Below are 23,576 nucleotides of genomic sequence, written 5' to 3'. Positions count from 1 at the left end.
CGCCGGCCCGGGTCGCTCTGAGGGCTGCGGCCCCGGGCCTCCCGCTGCCTCTGCCGGCGCCCAGGGACGTGCCCGGCCCAGGGACCCCGCGCCCGGGGCTGCCGGCCCTTTCCCAGTCTGTGACCGGGACCCCTTGGCCTCCTGATTATTGCTGTTTTAAGCAAAATCGGTGGTTTTCGTACAGCTCTTTCCCTGTGGGGTTATTGCTGCGTTCCCGTGGCGTGCCCATATCTTTATGTGTGGGTCTGCTTGTGCGCAACACAGGGATGTGAAAGGGCTCTGAGGCCAGAATATTCTACCGTTTGATATTGACAATGGGTTGTATAGGAGAAAGTCGTTCTTCATCAACTAGATAATTTAAATGTGTTTTGTGACAAGGAAAACAGACCATCTCGTGTTGGCTGGATTTTGCCAAGGTGTAGTAAAGAGCCAACATCTTGCTTGCCTTTTGTCTGTAATTCTTGGTAGCCTACCATGCGGCACCTGTTTGCTGTATGGTGGCAGTTCTGGAAATTTCATCGTAAGCTTTATTATACTGAAAWATCTTTAAAAATTAGTAGCAAATCACAGTGGTGGTGCTTATCTTTCTGTTTGGTCAAGGTTGGCATTTAGAAAGGTGCTCCAGGTTTCTGGCTCCTTCGCAGCTCACCTCTGTAAGAGTCACCTACATAACTGTGTTCTCCTGTGTGCCCTGAGCTGTTTGCAGCTCCASTAACATTTTGGTGATGGTGGTGGTGCTGCTGGGTGACCAGAGCAGTGTGGCACAGTAGCAGTTACACAAGTACTCTGGAGATATGGGAGGAATGTTGTTCAAAATGTTTGTGTTCATTAAAAATGCAGTCAAAATATTCCTGATTTGACATTCCCCTTTTTTTTTTTATTAACTGGGGATTTCTTGTGTTTTTTTAAGTAAATAAGAACACCAAGATTTTGTAATCTGAATTAATCTGTCAGTAACTATTTAGAACAAAATTTAATTACTTGAAGTGACTGTATACAACAATTTCTGTCACATTGTATTAGGTGSCTGGATCCAGAGGTTGGATCTTAATACCTGGAGAATCATTTGCAAGTTCCATAAACTGTGTTTGGAAATCCATCTCTTRACTGGTCATAGGAGAAGGCAATGTTGAGCTGCAGTCTAGGCCGTTTTCTGACTGCCAGCTTGTGCTGAAATAAGTAGTTCAGCTTCTGTGCAGTGATTCATACTTGTTATTCTGCAGACAAGTAAACAGTAATGATGTAATTTCATTTAAAAAAAACCCTAAATCTGAATTCTGTGCTTCATTTTAACAAAAGATCTTGAAACTCATTCCCATGAAATGAAATCTGTGGTATGCTTCTGTATATATATACATATATATCATAATTTACAGAATACGGCGCTACTCTGAATAGTGGCTCGGTTCTTAAAGCAGAGGCCAAAGAGACCTTTCTGTTATAAGGGACAGTGATTTTAAATCAGCTGTCTTGTTCAATATTATCTGTTGCATCATTCTGCAGTATCTCAATGCTACTAAAAAAAGTGAACATAAAGAGATCACTTTTTATTCCCAAAGCTGGATACYTGGTTGTATTTAACTGTCTCTGTTGTTACCCCATGTATTGGTTCTGTCTGTGGGCGCTATTTTATWTTTAACTCTTATTTCCAGAACTYTGGTAAACGTTTRTAAACTCACTACATTTTGTTTCTAGAGCATGCAGCTCCTTGGTGGTTCCGATTTTGGCTGYGAGCTGTTTCCTTGATGTGGAGCCAGCAGCTGCCTGCTGCTCACCGATAGTTCTACAGCTCAGAACTCCTCCTGTGTCACATCTTGGTGCTGTTCTTGCTGATGGAGAGAAACAGGACTTGGTAGTTCACTTGGTGGCAAATCGTTGMGAAGAAAAGCTTTCCAGGGATCTGGATCATTTTTATCATGGACTCCTCATCTGTCCAGCAGGATGTTCACTTGGAGAACAGAAACAGTAATGGGGCTCCCAGCAGCTCCAAAGAACTCTTGGATTGTAAAGCCAAGTCACAGCTAGTTACGACAGATGAAATTAATAGTAAGTTATTTAATATGCACCAAATAATTTCCCGGTCTTATCCAGGCCTTTATATAATCATCTGTTTTATTGTTCAGGGGATGCAGAAGGACATACTTCCTTGAGGTCAGGAATTTCTTGTTTAGCAGTTTTAAGCAAGTTTGGTGAAGTCTATAGCTCTGTGTGTATGTAAAACTGGTTTTGTTTTGKKTTTTTTTTTTCTRTAGAACTTCTTTTGAAAGCAAAACCAAAATACTAACTTAAATATTATCAGCTGCTAGGTGAGTATTTGGTGTTAGTCTGTCTTCAGATAATGTTTCCAAGAATGTACACCTGAAACTCTCTACAACGAGCAGTTCTGAAATGACTGTTCCAGAGTAAACTTGTGACTGGAATACTTTATTCTGTCAGAGAAAATCTTCCTAATAAAATTAAATTGTTTAGGAAAAACCCAGAATGCCTGCCTAAGCTTCCCTTTATRGAAGAGAGATGCTGGCACATACTCTCCAATTTATCTCAAAGTAACTTTGATATGTAGACAAGCTCTATAATAAAATAATTATGCAGCTGTTTATGAGAAACTGTTTAGAGTCCACTATCTGAGGAGATTATAGAATCAAAGTTAAGCTGGAAGGGAGCTCTGTGAGTTATCCAGTCCAACCTGCTGCACAGAGCACACCTAGTTCTGCAGCAAGATCAGGTTGCTGAGGGCCTTGTCCTGTTAAATTCTAGAAGTCTGTGTAGAGGGAGGTTCAGCAGCCTCCCTGCCCATTCCAGTATTTAACTGCTTTCATTGTGGAAGTATTTTCCCTGCACTGAATTGAAATCTCCATGTTTCCCTGGCAGGAGTCTGAGGATATGTTGGTGTATGAGGATATGGGGGTGGCTGGGTGGAGGGGTGTGTACTCTGTGTGTACTGTGGCTGCGTAGATACACAAAAGCACAGCAGTTCCTTGTGTAAAAGGAGGTGACGTGATGAGGTTGGGACTTTCTCATACCACAGTGTGTCACCTTGTCACAGGCAGGAGACAGGAGGCCTGACACTTCCTTTGCTTTTCTTCTGCTGCCCGTTATCAGACAGAGTGTAGTTAGATGATGATTCATTCATCTTTTATGAAGCTGGAGATCACAYGTTCCTGTTGTTGCCTGTGTTGGACAATCGAGTTGTGGCTTACAAATAGATAATGTGTCTTTCTACTGTTTTTATTCCAATTGCATCTCCTTGCCCATTGTTCTGAAAAGATGCAGCTGTATTGCCACTACTGCAATTCAGTTACTTTAGTTCAAGGAGTGCGTAGGTTCTGAGTGTCTCCTGGTCTCCGGAAGTTGTCAGGAAAACATTCCTCCACAATTTTTCTCMAACATCCCTTTTGTATGTGTGTACTACTCACTGTTGTGGGGAAAAAATGTGAATAAATTACAAACCTGATGTAGTAATAGCTGCAGTTTCCGAGATAGGCAGAAACAGTATTTTGGAATATATGAGCTATCTTCTTATTTTTGGTTTCTTGGGGCTAATCTTAGCACTGACATCTATTTTAAATGAATTTTTGCCAGTATTCTAGTTTTAAAATGTTAGGCATTAAAAAGCAGTCTTGTCCTCTGTCCTCTTTTACATCCTTGTTGAACTTACCCCTTCCATCATGCCTGCAACTGTTTTTGTGGTTCTAAATCAGAGAAGTGATTAAGGCTACAATGGCCTGAAAGTGTTGTCTGTATGACAAATAAGATACTCAAGAGTATTTTGATTCAAATCTTATGAGTTGTTTTTGGCAACTTAAGACTGAAAGCTTTCCATTTTTACCCAAATTCAGTTCCTTCGTTTAGTTTCCTCTGTGCTGGTTCACATTGTGGTGGCAGAGGTGGGGAACTTGATTTTTGCACTTGCAAATACTTTGTGATYATAAATATCAAATATTTTCCACCATCTTTAGGAAAAAATAATGAAGTCTTCCATATTATTCCAGTGAGTTCCAGTTACTTCAGTGATAACGTGGTGTGGGAATGAACAGAAAGGCAGTGGCTATTTCAGTGCTCTCCTCATTTGAGATCTGTAGTAATTAATTTAAAGTTAGATACAGTTTTTTTTTGCAACTCAAGTTCATAAATGTTAGTTCCCAGCCAAGTGAAATACAAATGTGTGAGAAAGCCGCAGTATAAACCTGTGAAATGTTTAACTGGTTTTGAATATGCATTTTTTCTTGATGGAAAAGAAAAATCTAATACTACTAAGTAGGGGTAAAATTGGTGTTGAAGTGTTCTTGATTTGCGTTTTAATTGGTAGGTTTATTATTTTGATACATGTTAGCTTTGCTACTGTACTTTTGATGAAGATGTCCTATTTGAAAAAATGTAAATTCAGTTTAAAATTGACAAACTGCTTGGGCCAGGCTGGAAACTGGGATGGTGGATGCTTTCTTCTCAGTGCTCAGCAGCATAGCAAAGAGCTGAATCATTCAGCACAGGCCTGAGCCTTACTTGTAGTAGGTTGCCCCTCAGAGTTTCTTACACTCAATGTTTCATGCTTCTATGCCTAACAAGATTTTAAAAACCTGTGTGAAGTTTTGAAGGTATTTTATATGAATATTATTGCTTGAAGGCAACGTAGTAAAGCAAATGAAAGGTGCTTGTTCTGGTCTTTTAAAGTAAAGAATCAAAAACCCTCTAGGAAGTTTCTCTTGCCAGTTGCTGTCAGTAGCAATTTCCATRTTTGTACAATATAAAGGCAATAGGGCTGGCATTGTACTTGGGTGGAAATGGGAAGATAAATGGAGTGGCTTAAACTGTAGCTCAGTAAAACTTTCTTTTCCAGCTACCAGTAATAATATCAATGAAGTGCCAAATGAAGAGGGAAGTCTGGAGATAAACARCAAAGTGGACGCCTGCCAGAATGGGCCACAGTCGTTCTGCTCTGACTCTCCTGTATCTTTTGATCCCACCAGCAGTGAGCAGGGGGAGGAATCATCCCCAGGTGTGACTGGTTTCCATGACAGCCTAAGGAAGTCTCAGGGAACTAGTGCTGAGGGCATAGCTCTTAGAAAAGAAGCTTTGCAGTCTCTCAAACTAAGTCTTCCCATGCAAGAAACTGAATTGTGTAAGCATCTGTTTATGGTGGTGCCCCTGCTTTCTCTTGCTGCATAAAGCTTTTTACTCTGAGCCTGGCTCTGGACTCCTATAACATCATTTAAGCTTGAACTAAACTTCATTTTTGCAGTAAACTTTTATTTAAAATACAAYTCATTTTCTTTCAGTAAACCACGTCTGCTGCAGCTAAGGCATGTGCCTTACTATTTAAAACTGGCTCTCCRCTGGAGGGGAATTCATGCTTTCTGGGGCTGAATCTATTCTAATCTTCATGATTATTAGGAGTAACAGATGACATAAAAAAAAAAAGAACAGCAGAACCATTGTAGCTTAGTAATAAAGGAAGGGAGAGAAGAGCAAGGAAGTGGGGAGAAGGGAAAGCCTTTATATTAAGGTATCTAATGCTACGGGAGTTTTCTGAAACTGTTTTTAAAAAGCCTTACTACAGGAAAGGCTTAATGTGAGTTAATAAAAGGTAAGAAAATGTATCAAGGGAGCATTTTTCCCTAACGTACGGAATGAATGGACTGTGTAGGTCTTGCTTAGTTTTGTAATTTTAGTGCTGTCAGAAATGCAGTACAGGTGAGATTAAATGGCAGCAATATTTTTTTTTTTCTTGGTGAATAATCTCTTGTCATAAACATKTGTAGGAACTATAGCATTCACAAACTGAGCAGTGGAAGTCCACAGGCTTTATCAGAGCTTACACAAGGATATATTTGAAGAGGGTCATTTGAGGTGCATGTCAGTGGGCTTTCCTTTTGTTCCTTGCTTAAGCATGAAGCATGTTGCTGATGGTAGAAGGGGCTTTTACCTTTTGCATTCCATTTGCCTGTGTTGGAGTTTTCTGTTTGACTGTGGAGGTATCTCTCACTCACAGGCTCAGTGGAGTCTTCACTCCCATTGGAGAATGAAGAACAAATCAGACTTCAGGCAAGAAGGCGTCTGGAAGAGCAGCTCAAACAATACCGAGTGAAGAGGCATCAAGAAAGAGTAAGTACCATACTCCACATCTTCAAGATGGTGTTTTGTTGAGAAGTTTGAAAACTTTACCATTTCTGTGCCCTGAATTGAGACATTCAGTAGTTTTCTCAAATGTGAAAAAGCATTTTTTTTCTTCTGGACAAGCACAATTTGTTTCTGTTACCTCATCACTATTGTACTGTTTTGTGCTACTTAAAGTAGGGGGGATAAAACCAAAGACAAAACTTAAAGTGACCTAAATGTTCCATTTAGCTTATATTTTTCAGTTACCTTTTGGAGTCTCACATGAACATTTTCAACGTGTATATCATGAACCTTGATAGGGTTGATTGCTGATATAATTCACCCTGTTTATGAAAGGATGTGTATTTAATATCAGTGTGTATTTAATTTAAAGGATGTGTATTTAATATATATGTGTAGTGCTTTATATCTTGAGTTACACCAAAATAAGTCTTCGATGTTAACTCTGAAGTTAACATTCTGGAGTTTATTGTGGACTCTTTGCTTCTTTTAGTCAAGTCAGTCTACATCCAAAAACCGTCCCTCCAGCACCCTGGACCCTGAGCTGATGTTAAATCCAGAAATCCTGCCAAGAGCCAGCACTGTAGCAATGACAAAAGAATACTCCTTTTTGCGGACCAGCGTCCCCAGGGGGCCAAAACTGGGTAGCTTGGGACTCCCAGCATCCTCAAAAGAGAGAAAAAGCTCAAAATCTAAGGCCAGCAAGATCCGGTCCTTGGCTGACTACAGAACTGAAGATTCAGATGCTCAGAATGCTACTGGGAATTGTGTGGCTACCGATTTATCTGGGGCAGCTCTGACACAGAGCAGAAGYGGTCCAACATCAGTTGTTTCAGAGATTAGTCTGCCCTCTGACATGGATGATCGAATAGAGAATTCCTCCTTAGCAGGAGATAGCATTTCAGAGATTGATGGGAGTGAAGTGGGAATGAGGCTGGATGGAAATGAGAGCGACAGCTCTACATACAGCAGTGTGTCAGGGAAAGGGCTGTATGGCAGTTTACAGAATGCAGAAGGCAAACAGGATACACCATATACAATAAACGGCCAGAAGATACAACCTGAAGCAATGGGGCAATTTCCCTCCATCAGTGAGGTGCTGCAGGCGGCGGCTGTGGAGCATCAGGCCCAAGAGCAAGAAGTTAATGGAGAGGTACGGAGCAGGAGAGACAGTATTTCTAGCAGGTAAGAATGATCACAGTGTTAGTTAATTACACTGTCTTGGAATAGGCAGGCTATTACTTTTACCTCCTACTAACTTTTGATCCAGTTTTAACTTACACCGTGATTAAGTCCGTTATTAGCTTACAAATTCTAAAAGAATATGAAAGGTCACTTCACCTATTTTACTGAGTGTATCTTTGGAGAAATATATTTTTTGCCACTGACTGTATTAAATGTACTGTGAGCATTTGCTTCTGTCTGTATRGAAGGACTTGATTCACTGAACCACTCATGAGCCTTGGTCTGTAAAGTCTGAAAGAGTAAACTTGACTGCCTTAGTGATGTTTATTATTGTTGTTTTCCTAATCTATGCATGTACCTTTCACACCTCACATAGTTAAGAAATGTGAAGAGYCTTGTCCTAGATACTCATAACCTCTTCAGGCCTTTAAGAATGAGATTTGGTCTCCCAAGCTTATATATCTATGACAGGTATTAAACTGATTCAGAAAGCAAATKCATGACTGGTGAAGCCCTTAACAATGCATGGCTTTTATCAGTTGTCTGCAGATGCATGTTTTATATGTYCTGCTTTTGAAATCACTTCCCCCCCCCAGCACTTCGTTGGAATAAAGCATCATGCCCAGAGATGCTGAGGTGTACAATCAGTTGTTGATGATTATTCTGGCTTAGATTTATTTCTTATGGTAATRAGAGAAGATCTCTTTCTGTAGATGCCTTGGCTGTACAGCAACGAGTCAGCATAAGGAATCCCTTATGCCAAATATCTGTTCTTCTTTTGCAGTAGCTGTTGGTATTTCTCAAGCACCTTAAAGCAGAYAGTTATGAACAATAATTGTGGAGATTTTGTGATCCCATCATGTCCAGTGGTCTGCTTAAAATGGGATCTGKAGAATATGATGAAGTCAGCCATTGCACTTCTAGCATATATATGGTGCCTCACTAGATTCTACTGCAAGCACAGGAAACTAAAGTATAAAACCTTAGCATGAATATAATTCTCTTTTTAGYAGAGGTTGTTACACTGTGTTCTGGATATATCATAAAGCCAGAAAAAATGTCCTACAGTCTGAGTAYCTCTTAACTTCAGTGTCACTTCAACTAGCTGAGTGTTGTATTCTAAGCCTGGAACTGTGTATGTGTCTCTGTCTCCAGTGTTTCTATGGAAAGCTCTATCGCAGGAACTCATGATGAGATGCTGCAGGTTATGAAGGAGAAGATGAGACTTGAAGGGCAACTAGAAGCACTCTCACAAGAAGCTAATCAGGTAGAAAATAAATTTGAAAACGTATATTCAGCAAATCATATTAATGCTTTAATTAAATTTCAAGAGCCTCTTGCTCATTACCTATGGGATTGTGTTGTAAAAACATTGTTGAATAAGGTACTTTACAWGGATGCCATGGTGRGCTGACCCTGGCTGARTGCCAGGTGTCCACTAAAGCTGCTCTGTCACTCTCCTCCCCAGCAGGACAGGGAAGRGAAGAAATAACAATGAAAGGCTYATGGGTTGAGATAAARACAGAGAGATCGCTCACCAGTTACCATCATAGGCAAGAGACATTCAACTTGGGGAAATTAGTTTAATGTATTATCATAAAATCAGAGTAGAATAATGAGAWATAAAACTAATCCKAWAYTAAACCCAGCCTGACGTGGTTGCTGACATACCATATACATTGTATATTCTTTCCTCTGTATTTCTTTGACTATTTGAAATACCTGATAGATGAGATGTTGCTTTAAAAATAATTTTTTTACAAGCAAGTGGTCTTTGCCTTATCAAAGCCATTTTGCTGGACATCTTTTTTAGTCAGCCATTAATGCATTTTCTTTTAAGACTTCTGTATTTTGATTTTCTGTGCCCATTTAGGCTCTCAAAGAGAAGACTGAGCTACAAGCCCAGCTTGCAGCTTTGAACATGAAGCTTCAGGCACAGATGGAGCACAGCCAAAACAGCCAGCAGAAGCAGGAATCTCTAAGCTCAGAAGTGGCCACATTAAAGCAGTCTTGTTGGGATCTGGAACGAGCAATGGCTGACCTGCAAAATGCCTTGGAAGCAAAGAATGCCAGTTTGGCTTCTTCAAACAATGATTTGCAATTAGCTGAGGAGCAATACCAGAGACTCCTGCAGAAGGTTGAAGATATGCAAAAGAATGTTCTCACCAGAGACAGCACAGGTGGGATGATGTAAATGTCAGTCTTTAAAACTTGTTGTTCCATAAACCATTTTATTTCAACTTAATTCTGAAGTCCAGGAAGAAGAAATTTTAATTTTTGTTTATTTGATATATTAATAAAATGGTCTGAATTCAAGATGATTGGTTTTTATTTTGTGTCACAGAAGTGCCACAGTTTGCAAACTGCCACTGCCAGCCTGGAGAGGGAGGCATAAATACTTAGTCCCGACAGTGGCCKAATTGTTTTTTTGGAAAATTGTACAAATACTGATTTGTAATGATGACTCTACGTGCCAGGACACCTACTTCCTGATGTTTAGTTAGTTCATGTTTTCTGCCTCTAAGGAACTATGAATGYTTACAGAACTGATTCATTTAGTTTAATTTTATTCTGCTTATAACCTGATACTTTGGATTCTAGCTCTTTTTCAGGAAAAKCCAATCTTTATGTAATTAGGCATATGTGCTTTTGTTCAAAAATAAAGGAAAAATAGAAAAGACAAAAACAATAACACTTGAAAAAGTGTGCATAAAAATAGCACAAGTTTTTTTATTTTTGTTTTTCCAGTTCATGATCTGCGGCAGCAGTTGGCTTCCTTGCAGACCCAGCTTCAGAAGGTGCAGCTGGAACGGACCACACTGACCAACAAGCTGAARGCATCTGAAACAGAAATCACATCTCTCCAGAACGTGAGGCAGTGGTACCAGCAGCAGCTGGTGCTGGCACAGGAGGCCCGTGTCAGGCTGCAGAGTGAGATGGCYAATATACAGGTATTGTGATTTATTTGCATATGGGACAGCTGAGAATCTGTTCTTTTTTATGTCAGTTTTATCCACAGGACAGCCCAATGGCCTTCTACAATGATCTGACTGCCCCAGTGCCACGAAAGCAGAATTAAGGCACACACAGTTTCAATGTGATTTTCTTATTTTTTCTGAAACTCTTAAATTTTGTTGTTATTAATCAGTGATTTGTTTCCTTGCTTTAGGCTGGGCAAATGACTCAAGCAGGTATGTTGGAACATCTCAAACTAGAGAATGTGGCCCTGTCTCAGCAGCTGACTGAAACCCAGCACAGGTCCATTAAAGAAAAGGAACGTATTGCAGCACAGCTRCAAAATATTGAGGTATGGTTGTAGATGGGTTTCGTGAGTTATGTTCTGTCTAGATTGTATATTTATGTTTTTTAAACTCAAGGCTGTTCTGGCAAAGTAACATAGAATTCTTATGAATTGGTTCAAATGCTGCTTTATAAAATCACTAAATATTTCAGAGCAAATGAATTTGCATGGCTTTGTGAACRATAAGAGGGAACAAGGCCATATATTTCCCATATGAAGGTGATACTTGCATTTTCAGTTCTGGTATTGTTTTTAATTTAACTTTGAAGGCAAATGTAAATGTTGTCCTTTGCCCATTCATGAACTTTTTCAAGAGAACTTAATTGGAAGTTAATCTAAATCAGTAATGTGCTTCATTGAAACTGTAGAAGTTGATTCCATGCTTTTTCTATGCAGGCTGACATGTTAGATCAAGAAGCTGCCTTCATRCAGATCCAGGAGGCTAAAACCATGGTGGAAGAAGATTTGCAGAGAAAACTRGAGGAGTTTGAGGATGAGAAAGAACAGCTTCAGAAAATGGCTGATTCTGCAGCAACATTGGAGCAAGAATTGGAACAGGTAGACTGTGGTTAATTAATCAWCTTCCCAAGGGTTCCAAAGGAAATACTTGTTAGGCAGAAAAAGTAATAGTAAATGGATACTGAACTCTAAACTTTGTTTTAAAACTTGAAAGATGGCTGCAAAAATGAAGTGCTTGTCTAAATCACTCTGTTTCAGGTAAAAAAGCCCTTTTTTCAACCCTGTCAGTAGTCACACTTCTAAAAATTTTGTAACTACTGTCTTGCAGATGCTGTTTTTTTTAGTGAACTCAGTATGTGATTATTCTAAGTTATAGACAAGAACCATAGGTCCATGTTCACAGTTGTTAGGCAGTCAGGATGTTATATGCATTTACAGCTACAGCATGATAAATCTGCACTTCACTCTGGAGTCCTGCTGTAATTTTGTAAAATTATGTAGGCAGTATGTCAAGGGCTGCAATGAGATGAAGTATGTGATAGCTCAGTATTATATTCCATGTAATGCTATGGTACTATTAATAATGCTGAATTTACCTGAATTTACTGTGGACATATTTTTCAAGTAAAATTTGAAAATATGATGAATATTATTAATATTTTAGGTTTGTCATTCTGGTCACTGCTTAGCCTGTAAGTTAGCTGCAGAAGATGATACAATTAACACAGCAAATAGAAGAAGTGGCCTAGGAAAGTTAAAAAATATTTTCACCTCCTTCTATTTTCTCCTGGAGGCTAAAATATTAATTGAAATATTTGATTTTGATGAGAGTGCATTTTCAAAGGTAACCTTTGTTTTGTATTAATTTAATCTTAAAATATTTCCTCTTAGGTCAAGTTGACTCTGCATCAGAGGGATCTGCAGCTTGAATCCTTGCAGCAAGAACACCTTGACCTAATGAAGCAATTGACTCTAACCCAAGAGACACTGCACACCAAAGAGCAGTCCCTGGATGACTTGCAGACACAGTATGATGAACTGAAGGCCAGGTTAGAAGAGCTCCAGAGTGATGCTACTTCTAAGGATGACACAATCCAGTATTTACAGAATGAGAAGATTGTGTTGGAAGTTGCTCTGCAGGCAGCAAAAGCAGGTAAAGAGCAACTTGATGAAGGAGCAGSACGCCTTGGAGAAGATACAGAAGTAACATCACAAATCTTAGAGCAGCTGAARCAAGAAATGGCAGTCAAGTCAAGCCAGGTAATGATCTTTCTGAAATCTTACCAGTTTTAAAATAAATAATGTGGAGTACAGGTCAGAGTTGGGGAAGTWATTTTGTAGTGTGCTCTTTTCTGTGGTACTGTSGGCYAATATCTTTCTTATGCAGTAATTTYGCTTCCAGAGTGATGACCTGGTAAATGCATTTCTGTATAAAATGCTGTATTATCTAACCATTGAGATGCTTAGTCAGAAACAGKATCCTTGTTAGATTAGGATGTTGTTACAAATCAGACAGGTATACGCTCACTGAAGCAATCAGGTAGAAAATGACATTTGGCACATAAAGTAATGTTTGCTTTTTCCCTCTCTTGACAGGTGGAAAATATGCAACAAGAAAATGCCACCCTCAAAAAACAGCTCCAAAAAGTGAAGGAACAGTTCCTGCAGCAGAAGGTAAGCAAAAGCAATTTCTGAGACATAAAGCCCAAGAATGCACCTCTTTTTGCAGTCAAGGGGATGTACTTCGAAGAGGTTGTGAGGATTTTTAAATCTATTTTTCATATCACAGAACTTTGTGGCATTAAAATACAGAAACTGTATAACTTACACTTGAATTTCTCTCTGTAACTGATGTAAAAGCTGATCCACCAACCAATTCATGCTTTGGTAGGGCTTTGGGGAGTTTGCCAAGTGATCCACCATAGAAAATCTCTTTGGTTTGTTGATTAGGTTTGCTTTTGCAAGAGCACTTGTGTAAATCTTCAAGTGTTGTCATTTCCTTGCAACTTTGAAAAATCATAGTTGCTTCAGTAATTRGATGGTAAATAAGTACTTTACTGCCAGTTTTATTCTGAATTTACACAGTTTTGAAACAGTAATTTGAAATTGATGTGTCATTAGTGTTGCACATATATCTGTCTTATTTATAAGGTGGCACCATTAATTTGCTGCTTGACTGCTCATTAACCTAATGTAAAGTTTGTTTTAGSTTGTTATGTTTAAGTTTGGGAACATGTTTAATCTATCAATCACAGTTAAGCCCCCCTCTCATGGCAAAAGTTACTAATCGTGTGCATGGGATGGTTAAGTTTTTACAATTTGTTTTTTAAGAATAGCAGATAATTATTGCAATTCTATAAAGAATGTGAAGAAGAGTATCCCTTACTGCCAAGAACACGGAGGTGGTTTTTTTCATGAAYTAATATGTACTGTTGTTATTTGATATCTGAGCTTGCAGAAAACCTTTGAATCAGAGCAAATWTATTACAGAAGCTGATGCTGGTTTGTATGACACACTCCTCTTTCAAACTAAAAGAATATCATTAAATTGTTTTTAGTAAATGAGTCATAAATTTGCAAAGCTGAAACAGAAGTGACATGGTCCTCTTGAAACTCTTGTGTGCAAGGTCATGGTGGAAGCCTACCGAAGAGATGCGAGTTCCAAGGACCAGCTGATCAGTGAGCTGAAAGCTACGAAGAAGCGGCTGGACTCGGAACTGAAGGAGATAAAACGAGAAATGCTGAAAATCCAAGTTGAGAAACAGTCACTCGAATCTGAGCATTCAAAACTACAGAAGGAAGTGTCTCAGGTTCACCAGCAGATGGTRGAAATAGAAAATCACCTCCAGTCAGTGCAGAAAGAACGAGATGATATGGAAATGCGCCTACAGGTATGGAAGGTGTAAAGCTTTGGAGAGCGTTACATCCAGGATACACTGCTATTTCTGTTAACTTTGGAAATAAACAGAATGATCACCTGCAAGTTAATGTTCTTGGTTAGATATTTAAAATACTCTAGACATTTCCACATATACCAACCAAAATTCTATAAATGCATGACTACTTACTAACAGCTTGTGTAAGTKGGGAGAAGCACTACAGGAGTGGCAGAAAATTGATGTGGAAGCAGTTTCCTTGGTCCTAAAGTGAACTCTGAGAGCAGAATCCAAACACTGTTGATATGTGGAATGGTGGTGGCCTCAGAGGGAAGACTTAAACAGGGGAAGAGAACATGGAGAGCAATTTATATTTAGAGATGGAAGTAATTTTGAAATTCCATGCTTTTTCTTTTATAATCAAACATACACAGCAAACATGCTTTTGTTCTTATTCTCATGCGTCTTCTTTTCCTTCCTGTTAAGTCTTTGCAGTTTGATAAGGAACAAATGGAATCTCTTGCTGAGGCAAATCAGGCATTAAAACAACAAGTAGAACAAATGCAAGAWGAAGCAAAAAAGTAAGTGTTCTTTTAGCATAAGCAAAAGAACTACAGCATTTGGTTTTCATATTTGGCTTTCTAATGCTGGGTTTTGTTGGGCCACGTGAAAAATTAATCTTTTAGTACTATTTGTTGASCAGCTTCTGTTTTTACCTGGTGTTTTCCTTTCACCCCAGGGCCATTACAGAGCAGAAACAGAAAATGAARCGTCTCGGGTCAGACCTGACGAATGCTCAGAAAGAGATGAAGGCAAAACACAAAGCCTATGAGAATGCAGTCAGCATTCTCAGTCGGAAGCTGCAGGAATCTCTTACTGCAAAGGAATCCGCTGAGGCTGAGCTGAGCAAACTAAAAGCACAAATTACTGATGGAGGGAATGACCAGATTGCTCARGTATGCAGGTGTCTCTTGACATTGTACAAAGACAGAGCTCTAAGTCTTGAAATACTATTAAACCCTGAAATGATGATAATATTTGGAAGATAAAACTAGATAAGAACATGGTGTCAGTGTTCTGAGCACTGAGAACTTCTTTAACTACCTTTGAGAGAGATCATTTGGCAGGATAGATTTCCTGATTAATTTTTATTGTTTGTTTGGGTTTTGTTTGGTTTTTGGTGGGATTTTTTAAATCTTTTTTTTTTTTTTTAAGGGTTAGTATCTGGAGGTTTTCCAAAATTCTAACTCTTACTGCTTTTTTTTCTCATTGACAGCTAATTTCTTTTCAAGGTGGCCATAGCTCATAATATGTTATGCCTGTGATACAAAAATTAATTTACTGAGGGAAGCTCCAATTTCTTGAACCAATGGAGCAAGATATCAAGTACCAACATTCACCAACAGCAGTAGSTGGATGCAAAGGTGGAAAGCTCTGAGCAAGACCTTTAAATTGAACACCAGCATCTCATGTCATATTTGCTAGAGAAGTAGGCTATCTAACCAAAGCAGAAGTGACTCCTGAAGATGGGTGATACACTTATCACATCTGTGATCCCTTTGTCTTTAGGAGAAGATTCAAGCTCTGAAGACAGAACTGCGAGCTGTGAGCAGCAGTAAGTTGATGCTGGARAAAGAGTTGCAAGAAGTCATTTCACTGACCAGCCAGGAGCTTGAAGAATACAGAGAGAAAGTGCTGGAACTTGAGGATGAGGTGATTGCTTGAATTTGCTTGGTGGATGGGCACATGATAGTAAAATGTACCTAGGAGACAGGGAGAGATTTAAGTACCAAAATTTTATTCCAGCGGTGGAGAAAATGAGAATTTTGTACAGGAAATATCATGTCAGTGATAGTTAGAAATTTTGTTGCCTTGTGCTGGTTCTTGGTGGTTTCATGAGTCATTGTCRTGGTGTAGGGGAAGAGGATGAGAGAGAGGAGTGGTTCCTGTATTAGATACCAGATGTGTCTGGTCATGAGACAGTGAGGATGCATGAATCATTAGCTTCTAGAAGTACTGGGAGTCACAGATCACCAGTGATTCTGAGGGCCAGGTAGTGGTGTTCAATTGTAGAGCGGCACAAAAAAATTATATGTATTAACTACTCTTGATCTGCACCTGAAGAGTACTCCTGGATTCTTCTTCTAGCAAGCATTTTAGTCTTTCAGCATGAAAAAAATACCAAMGTGAACTTAATGTTCATTTAAAAAGAGAAAAAAAAAATCCCACTCTGAAAAGGCAAGATGCTTAATGAGTTTAACTCACAATTGTTTTGTGATAATAGTCTCAGGCTGTTTGGTTAGGTTTGTTTGATTTGTGTTTTTCTTTGGTTATAGCTTCAAGAATCTAGAGGCTTCAGGAAGAAGATAAAACGTTTAGAAGAAATTAATAAGAAGTTGGCCCTGGAACTGGAACATGAACGTGGAAAACTTACAGGTCTCAGTCAGTCCAACGCTGCTTTGCGGGAGCACAAYAATATCCTCGAAACAGCATTAGCAAAAAGAGAGGCAGACTTGGTACAACTCAATCTACAGGTATTTGACCTCTTGATGTAATCATTTAAGAAAGGCATTAGCTCATGTAATACAAAGTTCATGCATTTTCTCCAGCTCAGTGTCCTCCATGTGTTGCACAACAGTAGCAATGTGGGGGGACTGAACAAGAGATGAGAAATGGGATTTAGCAATAAACAGAGTTTCCTTTTGAAAAAAGGTTATTAAAATTGCACTGCAGTATTTGCAATAGTGCAAGTAGGTAGTTGGAACATATGAACTGTTTTACATAGGGGTTCATTGAGAGAAATAATTTTTATGCCAACARTAATGTRTTCATGGGGACATAGSCAATGAGCTACCATTTCACCATAGCTACTTTTAACATTGAAGGTATTGTATGGAAAGAGTGATCAGTGAACAGCAGAGTTGTTTTGCAATCCCTGCATTGGCTTGTGTTTATATTTCCTCTGCTTCCAGTGAGCCCACACAAAACGTGCATTTGTTTTTGTGATGTGTTGCAGGTTCAGGCAGTCCTAAAGCGGAAAGAGGAAGAGGATCAGCAAATGCAACAACTTATTCAAGCTTTACAAGCTTCCCTAGAGAAAGAAAAGTTAAAAGTTAAAGACCTTCAGAAGCAGGTAATGGTTCATCTTTTATATACTTAAAAAGTGATTTAAAGGTATTTTAAAAGTATCTTGAAATTAAGTCTGTGCTTTATAACTATACTAGTTATATACTCTAGTAGTATATACTCTATACTACTTCCTGCAGGATCTCTGTCACAATGGCTAGTGGCTGAAAGATCAGTTGGTGACTTCTTTGCTGTGTCCTGTGTTAAGCTCCCTTTGTGATTCACCTACAGTGATAAAGTAAAAACTCCATCTTTCTGTCCTGTTAGGAAGCAGCAGCCAAAGCAGATGCAGCYCACAACCGGCGACACCACCGAGCAGCGATGCTTGAGCTCAGTGAGATCAAGAAGGAGCTCCACGCCAAAGAACTGCTGGTCCAGGCCCTGCAGGCTGAGGTGGACAAACTGCAGTAAGTAAATGTCTGAAACAGAGCAGCAATTACAACAAATCCTCAGAAAAATCCATATATCAGTGAATTTTGGGGTTTGGCCCTTTGGCATGGTTTATGTTGAATATTCCCCAGCAGAGCCTGACCTTGAGGTGCTTGTTTGGACTCTAAGCAAATAGCTGCCTTTTTCTCTCTTTATAATTCAGTTAGCCCTGAGGCACACTTTTTAGGCTTCACTCTCTGCTTCTTTTCCACTTTCAACACAGACTTCTATTATTTCACATTATTAGTAAGGATTAGTGCTCTCTATATATCCTATTATTCTTCTCTTTTACATCACTGAGGAACTACTTAGAGGATTAATTTGATTATTGACTATATTCCACAAAATTAACCAGGTTTTGTGCGTGGTTATGTCATTTATAGTTAGAAGGCTAACCCAGTGGAATTCTTGTTTTAAAAACAGATTGAATGACTGCTCTGTCTGTTAATCTTGCTGTGCAGGGTAGAGGATGAAAAACATTCCCAGGAAGTATCTCAGTTTCAGCAAGAGCTGGCAGAAGCCAGATCTCAGCTCCAAGTTCTGCAGAAAAACCTGGATGACAAGCTTAGTGAACAGCCTCTAGTGAGCCAAGAGGTAAAATGTGAACACTTACTGTATTCATCCGTATTTATATTGCATTATATGGCTTTGTCTTTAATTCAGCATTTTTAATCAAGTTTTTCTAGGTTTTCTTAAGGAAGGGTTCATCAGACATAACAGATTTTGTGGCTGATTGCACCTGTACATAATTCTAAAGGGTTTTTTTTTTCCCTCTGCCCTGGTAGGTCGAAGACCTGAAGTGGGAAGTAGAACGAAAAGAAAGAGAAATTGAAACACTTAAGCAGCAGCTGGACATGACTGAACAGCGCAGCCACAAGGAGTTAGAAGGGATACAAGTTGTCTTGCAGGTATTTAGTCAWGCCAGTGGAGATTCTGATGGATTGGAATTCTGATTACCTACTTACTTCCTCAACCTTTAGGCCAKTGAAATAGGGTACTGACTTTCTTTTAACTTGATCTCTGAATTTCTGCCATGGCAAATTTGTTTCAACCACCAGTGCTGTGTGTTGTTTCYTTTTGTGGTTTCCTCTGCAAACCGAAAAGGTTATAAAAACATCAGTTGTCTGGCATTTTTATACTGTCTCTCTACATMATATTGGTTCTCTTCCCCTTTAGAATATCAAGACAGAGTTGGAAATGGTGAGGGAAGACCTGTCAGCGACTCAGAAGGATAAGTTTATGCTGCAGGCTAAAGTGACTGAACTGAAGAACAGCATGAAGTCACTGCTGCAGCAAAACCAGCAACTGAAGTTGGACCTGAAGCATGGCAAGATGAAGAAGGTATTTAAATAGGAAGAACATGTTGTAAAGTACAGGAAAATACTCTGCTAAATGCTTTTAAATAACCTGACATGAATGTACCTGTGATTCTTGCTCTGTCATGCAGATGTGTACCAGTAGTGTGATGACAGACTCTTTCTAGTTGGGAAAAATGGCATGAAATTACTTAATTAAGTTTCTGACTTCTTTTTTACCTTTAACCAGAGGAAAGAATTGAAAGGTGAGAATAACTCTTCCAATCCTGTGACTCCAGTCAAGATTCCTGACTGTCCAGTGCCTGCTGCCTTGCTGGAAGAACTGCTGAAACCATCAACAGCTGTGAGCAAGGAGCCTTTRAAGAATCTGAACAGCTGTCTCCGGCAATTAAAGTATGCCCTGTTATTTTCAACCATATTAAAGAATCTTAAAAATGTTTTCAGGAAACCAGCTGCCACCATGAGGAAGAAAGGATTTGTAAAATTAATTCTTTATTGGGACTATATTTAGACAGTAGGCTGTTCTGCCATTTTAAGTGCTTGCTTATATAGCCATTACCATGGTGAAAGAAGACTTTACAATAAACCAAACAAAATGTCTATCCTAAATTGTACACAGCGGAAAAAAACCAGAAAGAGCTACTTAATTTTTTTAAAATAAGCATACTGCATTTGTTTTGCTCTTGAAGAAGACAACTCCTAAGGTTCTTGTAGGTTTCTTTCTTTTGTATACAGCTATATCTTAGGTAGTCTTAGAGTAGGTATCAGGAATCAGAAGGGTAATTTTTTGATCTTGCATTTAGCAGTTAGTTTTCTGCTTGTTAATATTTGCTTTTTTGTTCTCATTACATTCAAAGGCAAGAAATGGACAGCCTTCAGCGCCAGATGGAGGAACACACCATTACAGTACATGAATCAATGTCCTCATGGACTCAGATCGAGGGCAAGTTAATGGACCTTACTTCTACAAGTCMTACAGCTGCATCAGACAAGCAGGAGATTCCTACTGCAGATGAAAAGAAAGAGAATTGTAGTGTTAGTGACAAGGAAGCTTTGACACTATAACCTCCTTATTAGTTGTCTTTCTTCCTACTGCTTTAAGTATATAAACAAATCTTTATAAAAATTATTTATTTCATTTTTTTTAAATGTTCAGAGTTGTGCTTTTGCCTGTAGAAGCAAAAGGCACTGATTTGAGAAACTGATGTAATAGTAAATGCAGAATGTGCTATTCTGAGGGTTTGTTTGAAACCTTGCCATAACAATTCTGTCATGTTGGGTACTGCCAAGTGGTGAATATAGCTCATTTGAGGGTTTAGTAAGAGATTCAGATGAAGGTTTAAAATGAGGTCAAGAGGAGCATCTGGTTCCAAGTATGTAATTGTTCAATCTGGGTGAGTTTGTTAAAGAATTACTGTTAATTATATAACATCTAGGTTTTCTTGTTTGGGTTTTTTTTTTTTAATTTGTGGGAGTAGGATGTATTTTTTCCCCCATCTTGGGTTGTAGCCAAACTACAGGGAAAAATAAGTTCTTACCATGTTCAGTCATTAGCAGTAATTGAGAACTGGATATGCTGACCATTGCCTTTCCCTCCAATAACCTCTTATCCTTGAAGCTCAGATAATAAATACCTGTATTTGAAGGAAAGAAGTCATTGTTAGGCCATTTCCAGTTTTGAAGATGACCTCTGACCTATAGCAAAAGAAACAAGCCTGTAAAGACAAGCAGTGCAGAGCAGTTGGTATCTTTGGCAGGTTTGCCTGGAATGTTTGCTGATGTTTTTCTCTTACAGTCACAGGCCAGTAGTGAGCTTTGCTTCACTGCACAAATACTTTGCACCTTTTTATTTCAAGTTTTGAAGTAGACACCCTTACAAAAGTATGTGTGTAAAATACATATATATATATATATATATAAGAAAAAAAATCATAATTTTCTGACTTTGAATATCTGGTTTAATATGCTTATATACTGTAAGTTAAGGCTACAATGAGGGGTTTTGTTACTGTCATTGTTTTAATGTTACATTTAAGTTTGCTCTTCTTCGACATACTGTACAAATGGCTKAGGGAAATTAGCCCCTAAAGCCAGAGCTTTTAGAAATTTAATTATTTTTAAAGACATAATTATAATGCCTATAAAATTATTATTTTTAATAGCTTTATCTTCTCCCACACACTTACTCTACTTTTGCACCCTCTATTACAAGATGTCCACCATGAATGGAAGTGTTGCTACTGTGGCAGCCCCTCTGCAGAACACCTTGACTAAGTTATTTTTAAAGCAGCTCACTTTAGTTTCCTTCATCTTTGGTCCTGTTGCTCCATGTGGCTCAGAGTACAGTGATAAGCCAGCCCTCTCCTCACTCARAAATTCAGTGTGGGGGGCCTGTCTTGCCTAATCTGCTGAGTGCTAAAGCACAAATCAAAATACATGTAACACTGGCTGGAAGATTTAGTGGCAACTCATGTACTAGAATGTTTTTGTCCTTAAAGCATAAACCAAGTCAATTATATCCACTACAGTTCGGTGTTTACAGGAAAAAAATSTAGTTAAAGTACAAGTGGATTCAGAGGCTGTTAAAAAAACTTCCAGTTCATGTATTTTTCCCAAGAAGCCATTGCTGGTTTTGGGTTTGGTTTTGCAGAGGAGGGGGAAGGATATTGCATTTTGTTTAGCAGTGAGGTGAAAAATAAATAAACAAAAACCCCAAATCCACCTATATTTATCCAAAGTCTAATTTCTCATAACTACAATGTCAATCTTTAGTCCAGTTGAACACTCTGCACTTAAAGTATTTATACTGAATGATTTCATGCCTCACAGCTACTGGATTTTAACTTACATTTTATTGRTATCAAAGTCAAGTGATACTGACAGTCAAGGTTTTGAAATTGGTGAAGGAAGAAATGCATTGGTGTGGCATTAGGTGCCCATCATACGAATTTACCAAACAGTTCAAAGGCTTTACAGACTAGCTTAGACATGTCTGCACACTGCTGCAGTCTGCTTTGTAGAGTAAATGGTACTGATTATCTTGCTGTTGTCATGTTCTTGAAGTTGCCTGTATATTAAGCTCAAAGAAGAAAATAACCAAACCACAGTATTGTTAAAAAAGTRAAACTGTAATGAATAATATATTCAGTACAAAAAACTACCAAATGTCCAGGATTTAAAATACTACTTGTGCAGCGTTAATGTTGCTGTTCAGTTTATTAAATACRTTGCCTACAGTTCAGAATCCACTATGTTTTAATCTGTTAGGTTGGCAATGGTTATATGGATAAAGGTTTTATCTGGTATCAAAGACGCCAGAATTTTTAGAAACCTTCCTAGTTGTTCTGAATGTCAGCTCTCCTTTTTSCATCCATTCTGCTTCCTGCTGCAGTGTCTCATTAGCTCCTGAAGACATCTGAGTTTGTRCAATCACGTAGCCTTAGATGTGCGTTTTCCCTTTCCAAGAAGAGGGAACTGTTGTGGATTAGATTCCTGTATTGACCCACCTGCTTCTGGAAGTACCTGGACACTGGGTATTGTCCTATTATATTCACCATGTGTTTGTTCTATAAACAGAAACACCTTGTCATTTACTTAAATGAAGGACAGGCAGTGAGACTTGAGGGTCTAAATCTGGTGAGGTACTAAGTCAAGTTACAGAAGTCACTGGGAAGTCTTCTAGAAGGAGCATGCAGTGTGTGATAAAAGCAAGGCCTTTTCTTTGAAGCTCATCAGCTATGTTTTTAATTACCCAGAGAAATAGTTGCTGCTTTATTAAAAAGCCTCACCCTGAGGCTGAGCATGCTCAGTCTACAACGCTTCAGGACTCTGCTGTCTAGGCAATAAAATAAATTAGTTGAAGGSATGAAAACTGCCTCCCCTCTGCCTGTCACAGCACTGCCAAATAATCAGGAGAATCTGAAGAATAATCTCTTAGAAATTTATTTTCCTTTCTCGAGCACTGCTATAGAATGTATTTTCTGTGTTTCTTCAGTGGTTGCTACCTACTAAACCAAGTCTGGTTAATGAAGGAGAAATGTCACTGCAATGTGAGAACGTTCCCAAGTGCTGAAAGCTGGTAAATGCTGCAGCGTTATTTTTTCTGACGCTGTTGAGTTAYTGAGGGCTCTTGAATAACTGTGCATTTAAAAAAAAGTCACAACAAAGACCAGCAAACCCTACAAGTTACTGAGTGTCTGGCATTGCTGAATATTGCATAATGCTCCATTCTATTGTCTTCCAGATTTCTTGGAAATGTTTGTGCACTGTATTGGGATCAGCTGAGCCCCCTGTTCACTCAATGCAATGGAGGATCTGGTCCCATACTGTTCATTTAGGCAATATCCTAGCAGAAATCTATAAGATTTTCACATGTGTAAAGTAATATCCAGGATGAAAATTCTAGTTCATATTTTCATGGATTTTGTATTCCTCCTTAGAGGAGAGAACTGCAGTGGCATGGCTATTTTAGTGTTAGCTATGACAACATCAAAGGTGCGCTGGGTATTGGTAGTATTATCCATATAAATTTATCTTAAAGATGACAAATTCCYTCCTGGTGATGCAGAAGCTTGTGATGTACATTTTATTAACTTTGCTGGTAAAGCTGGAATAGTTGCATGTGACTTGCTGCAATCAGAGCCTTTAAGTATTTTCCTGTGAAAGCAATTGCTACCCAGAGGAGTTACTAATGCTCATCAGCTGTTACCCGATCACTCTGCCTCCTACTAACCAGCAACACTTGAGTCTTGGGCAGCCTCATTTCCA

General features: G+C 38.8%; 1 protein-coding gene across 2 annotated transcripts; it reads left to right on the top strand.

Annotated features, from left to right (window-relative positions):
* The first annotated feature begins 1,678 nt into the window (after positions 1-1,678).
* Positions 1,679-22,987, top strand: GOLGA3 (golgin A3). Of its 2 annotated transcripts, none has more exons than XM_057369079.1 (23): positions 1,679-2,046; positions 4,838-4,996; positions 5,990-6,102; positions 6,611-7,302; positions 8,458-8,569; positions 9,176-9,482; positions 10,051-10,253; positions 10,472-10,609; positions 11,000-11,161; positions 11,954-12,322; positions 12,659-12,736; positions 13,690-13,953; positions 14,425-14,519; positions 14,678-14,894; positions 15,508-15,651; positions 16,275-16,472; positions 16,955-17,071; positions 17,332-17,471; positions 17,955-18,087; positions 18,279-18,401; positions 18,670-18,834; positions 19,039-19,202; positions 19,667-22,987. In XM_057369079.1, exons 1-23 carry the CDS (start codon positions 1,917-1,919, stop codon positions 19,872-19,874), a joined length of 4,431 nt encoding a protein of 1,476 aa, XP_057225062.1. In that variant the 5' UTR covers positions 1,679-1,916; the 3' UTR covers positions 19,875-22,987. The 2 variants fall into 2 exon arrangements, with proteins under 2 accessions (XP_057225062.1, XP_057225060.1); XM_057369077.1 differs by having other exon boundaries at positions 4,838-5,119.
* Positions 22,988-23,576: the final 589 nt, after the last annotated feature.

The sequence above is a fragment of the Malurus melanocephalus genome, unplaced genomic scaffold (genome assembly GCF_030028575.1).
Source record: "Malurus melanocephalus ecotype Western Australia unplaced genomic scaffold, MMel_1.1 scaffold_102, whole genome shotgun sequence".
NCBI classification, from domain to species: domain Eukaryota; kingdom Metazoa; phylum Chordata; class Aves; order Passeriformes; family Maluridae; genus Malurus; species Malurus melanocephalus.
Note: the sequence above shows the minus strand (reverse complement) of the source record. Positions and strands in the feature narration are given on the sequence as shown.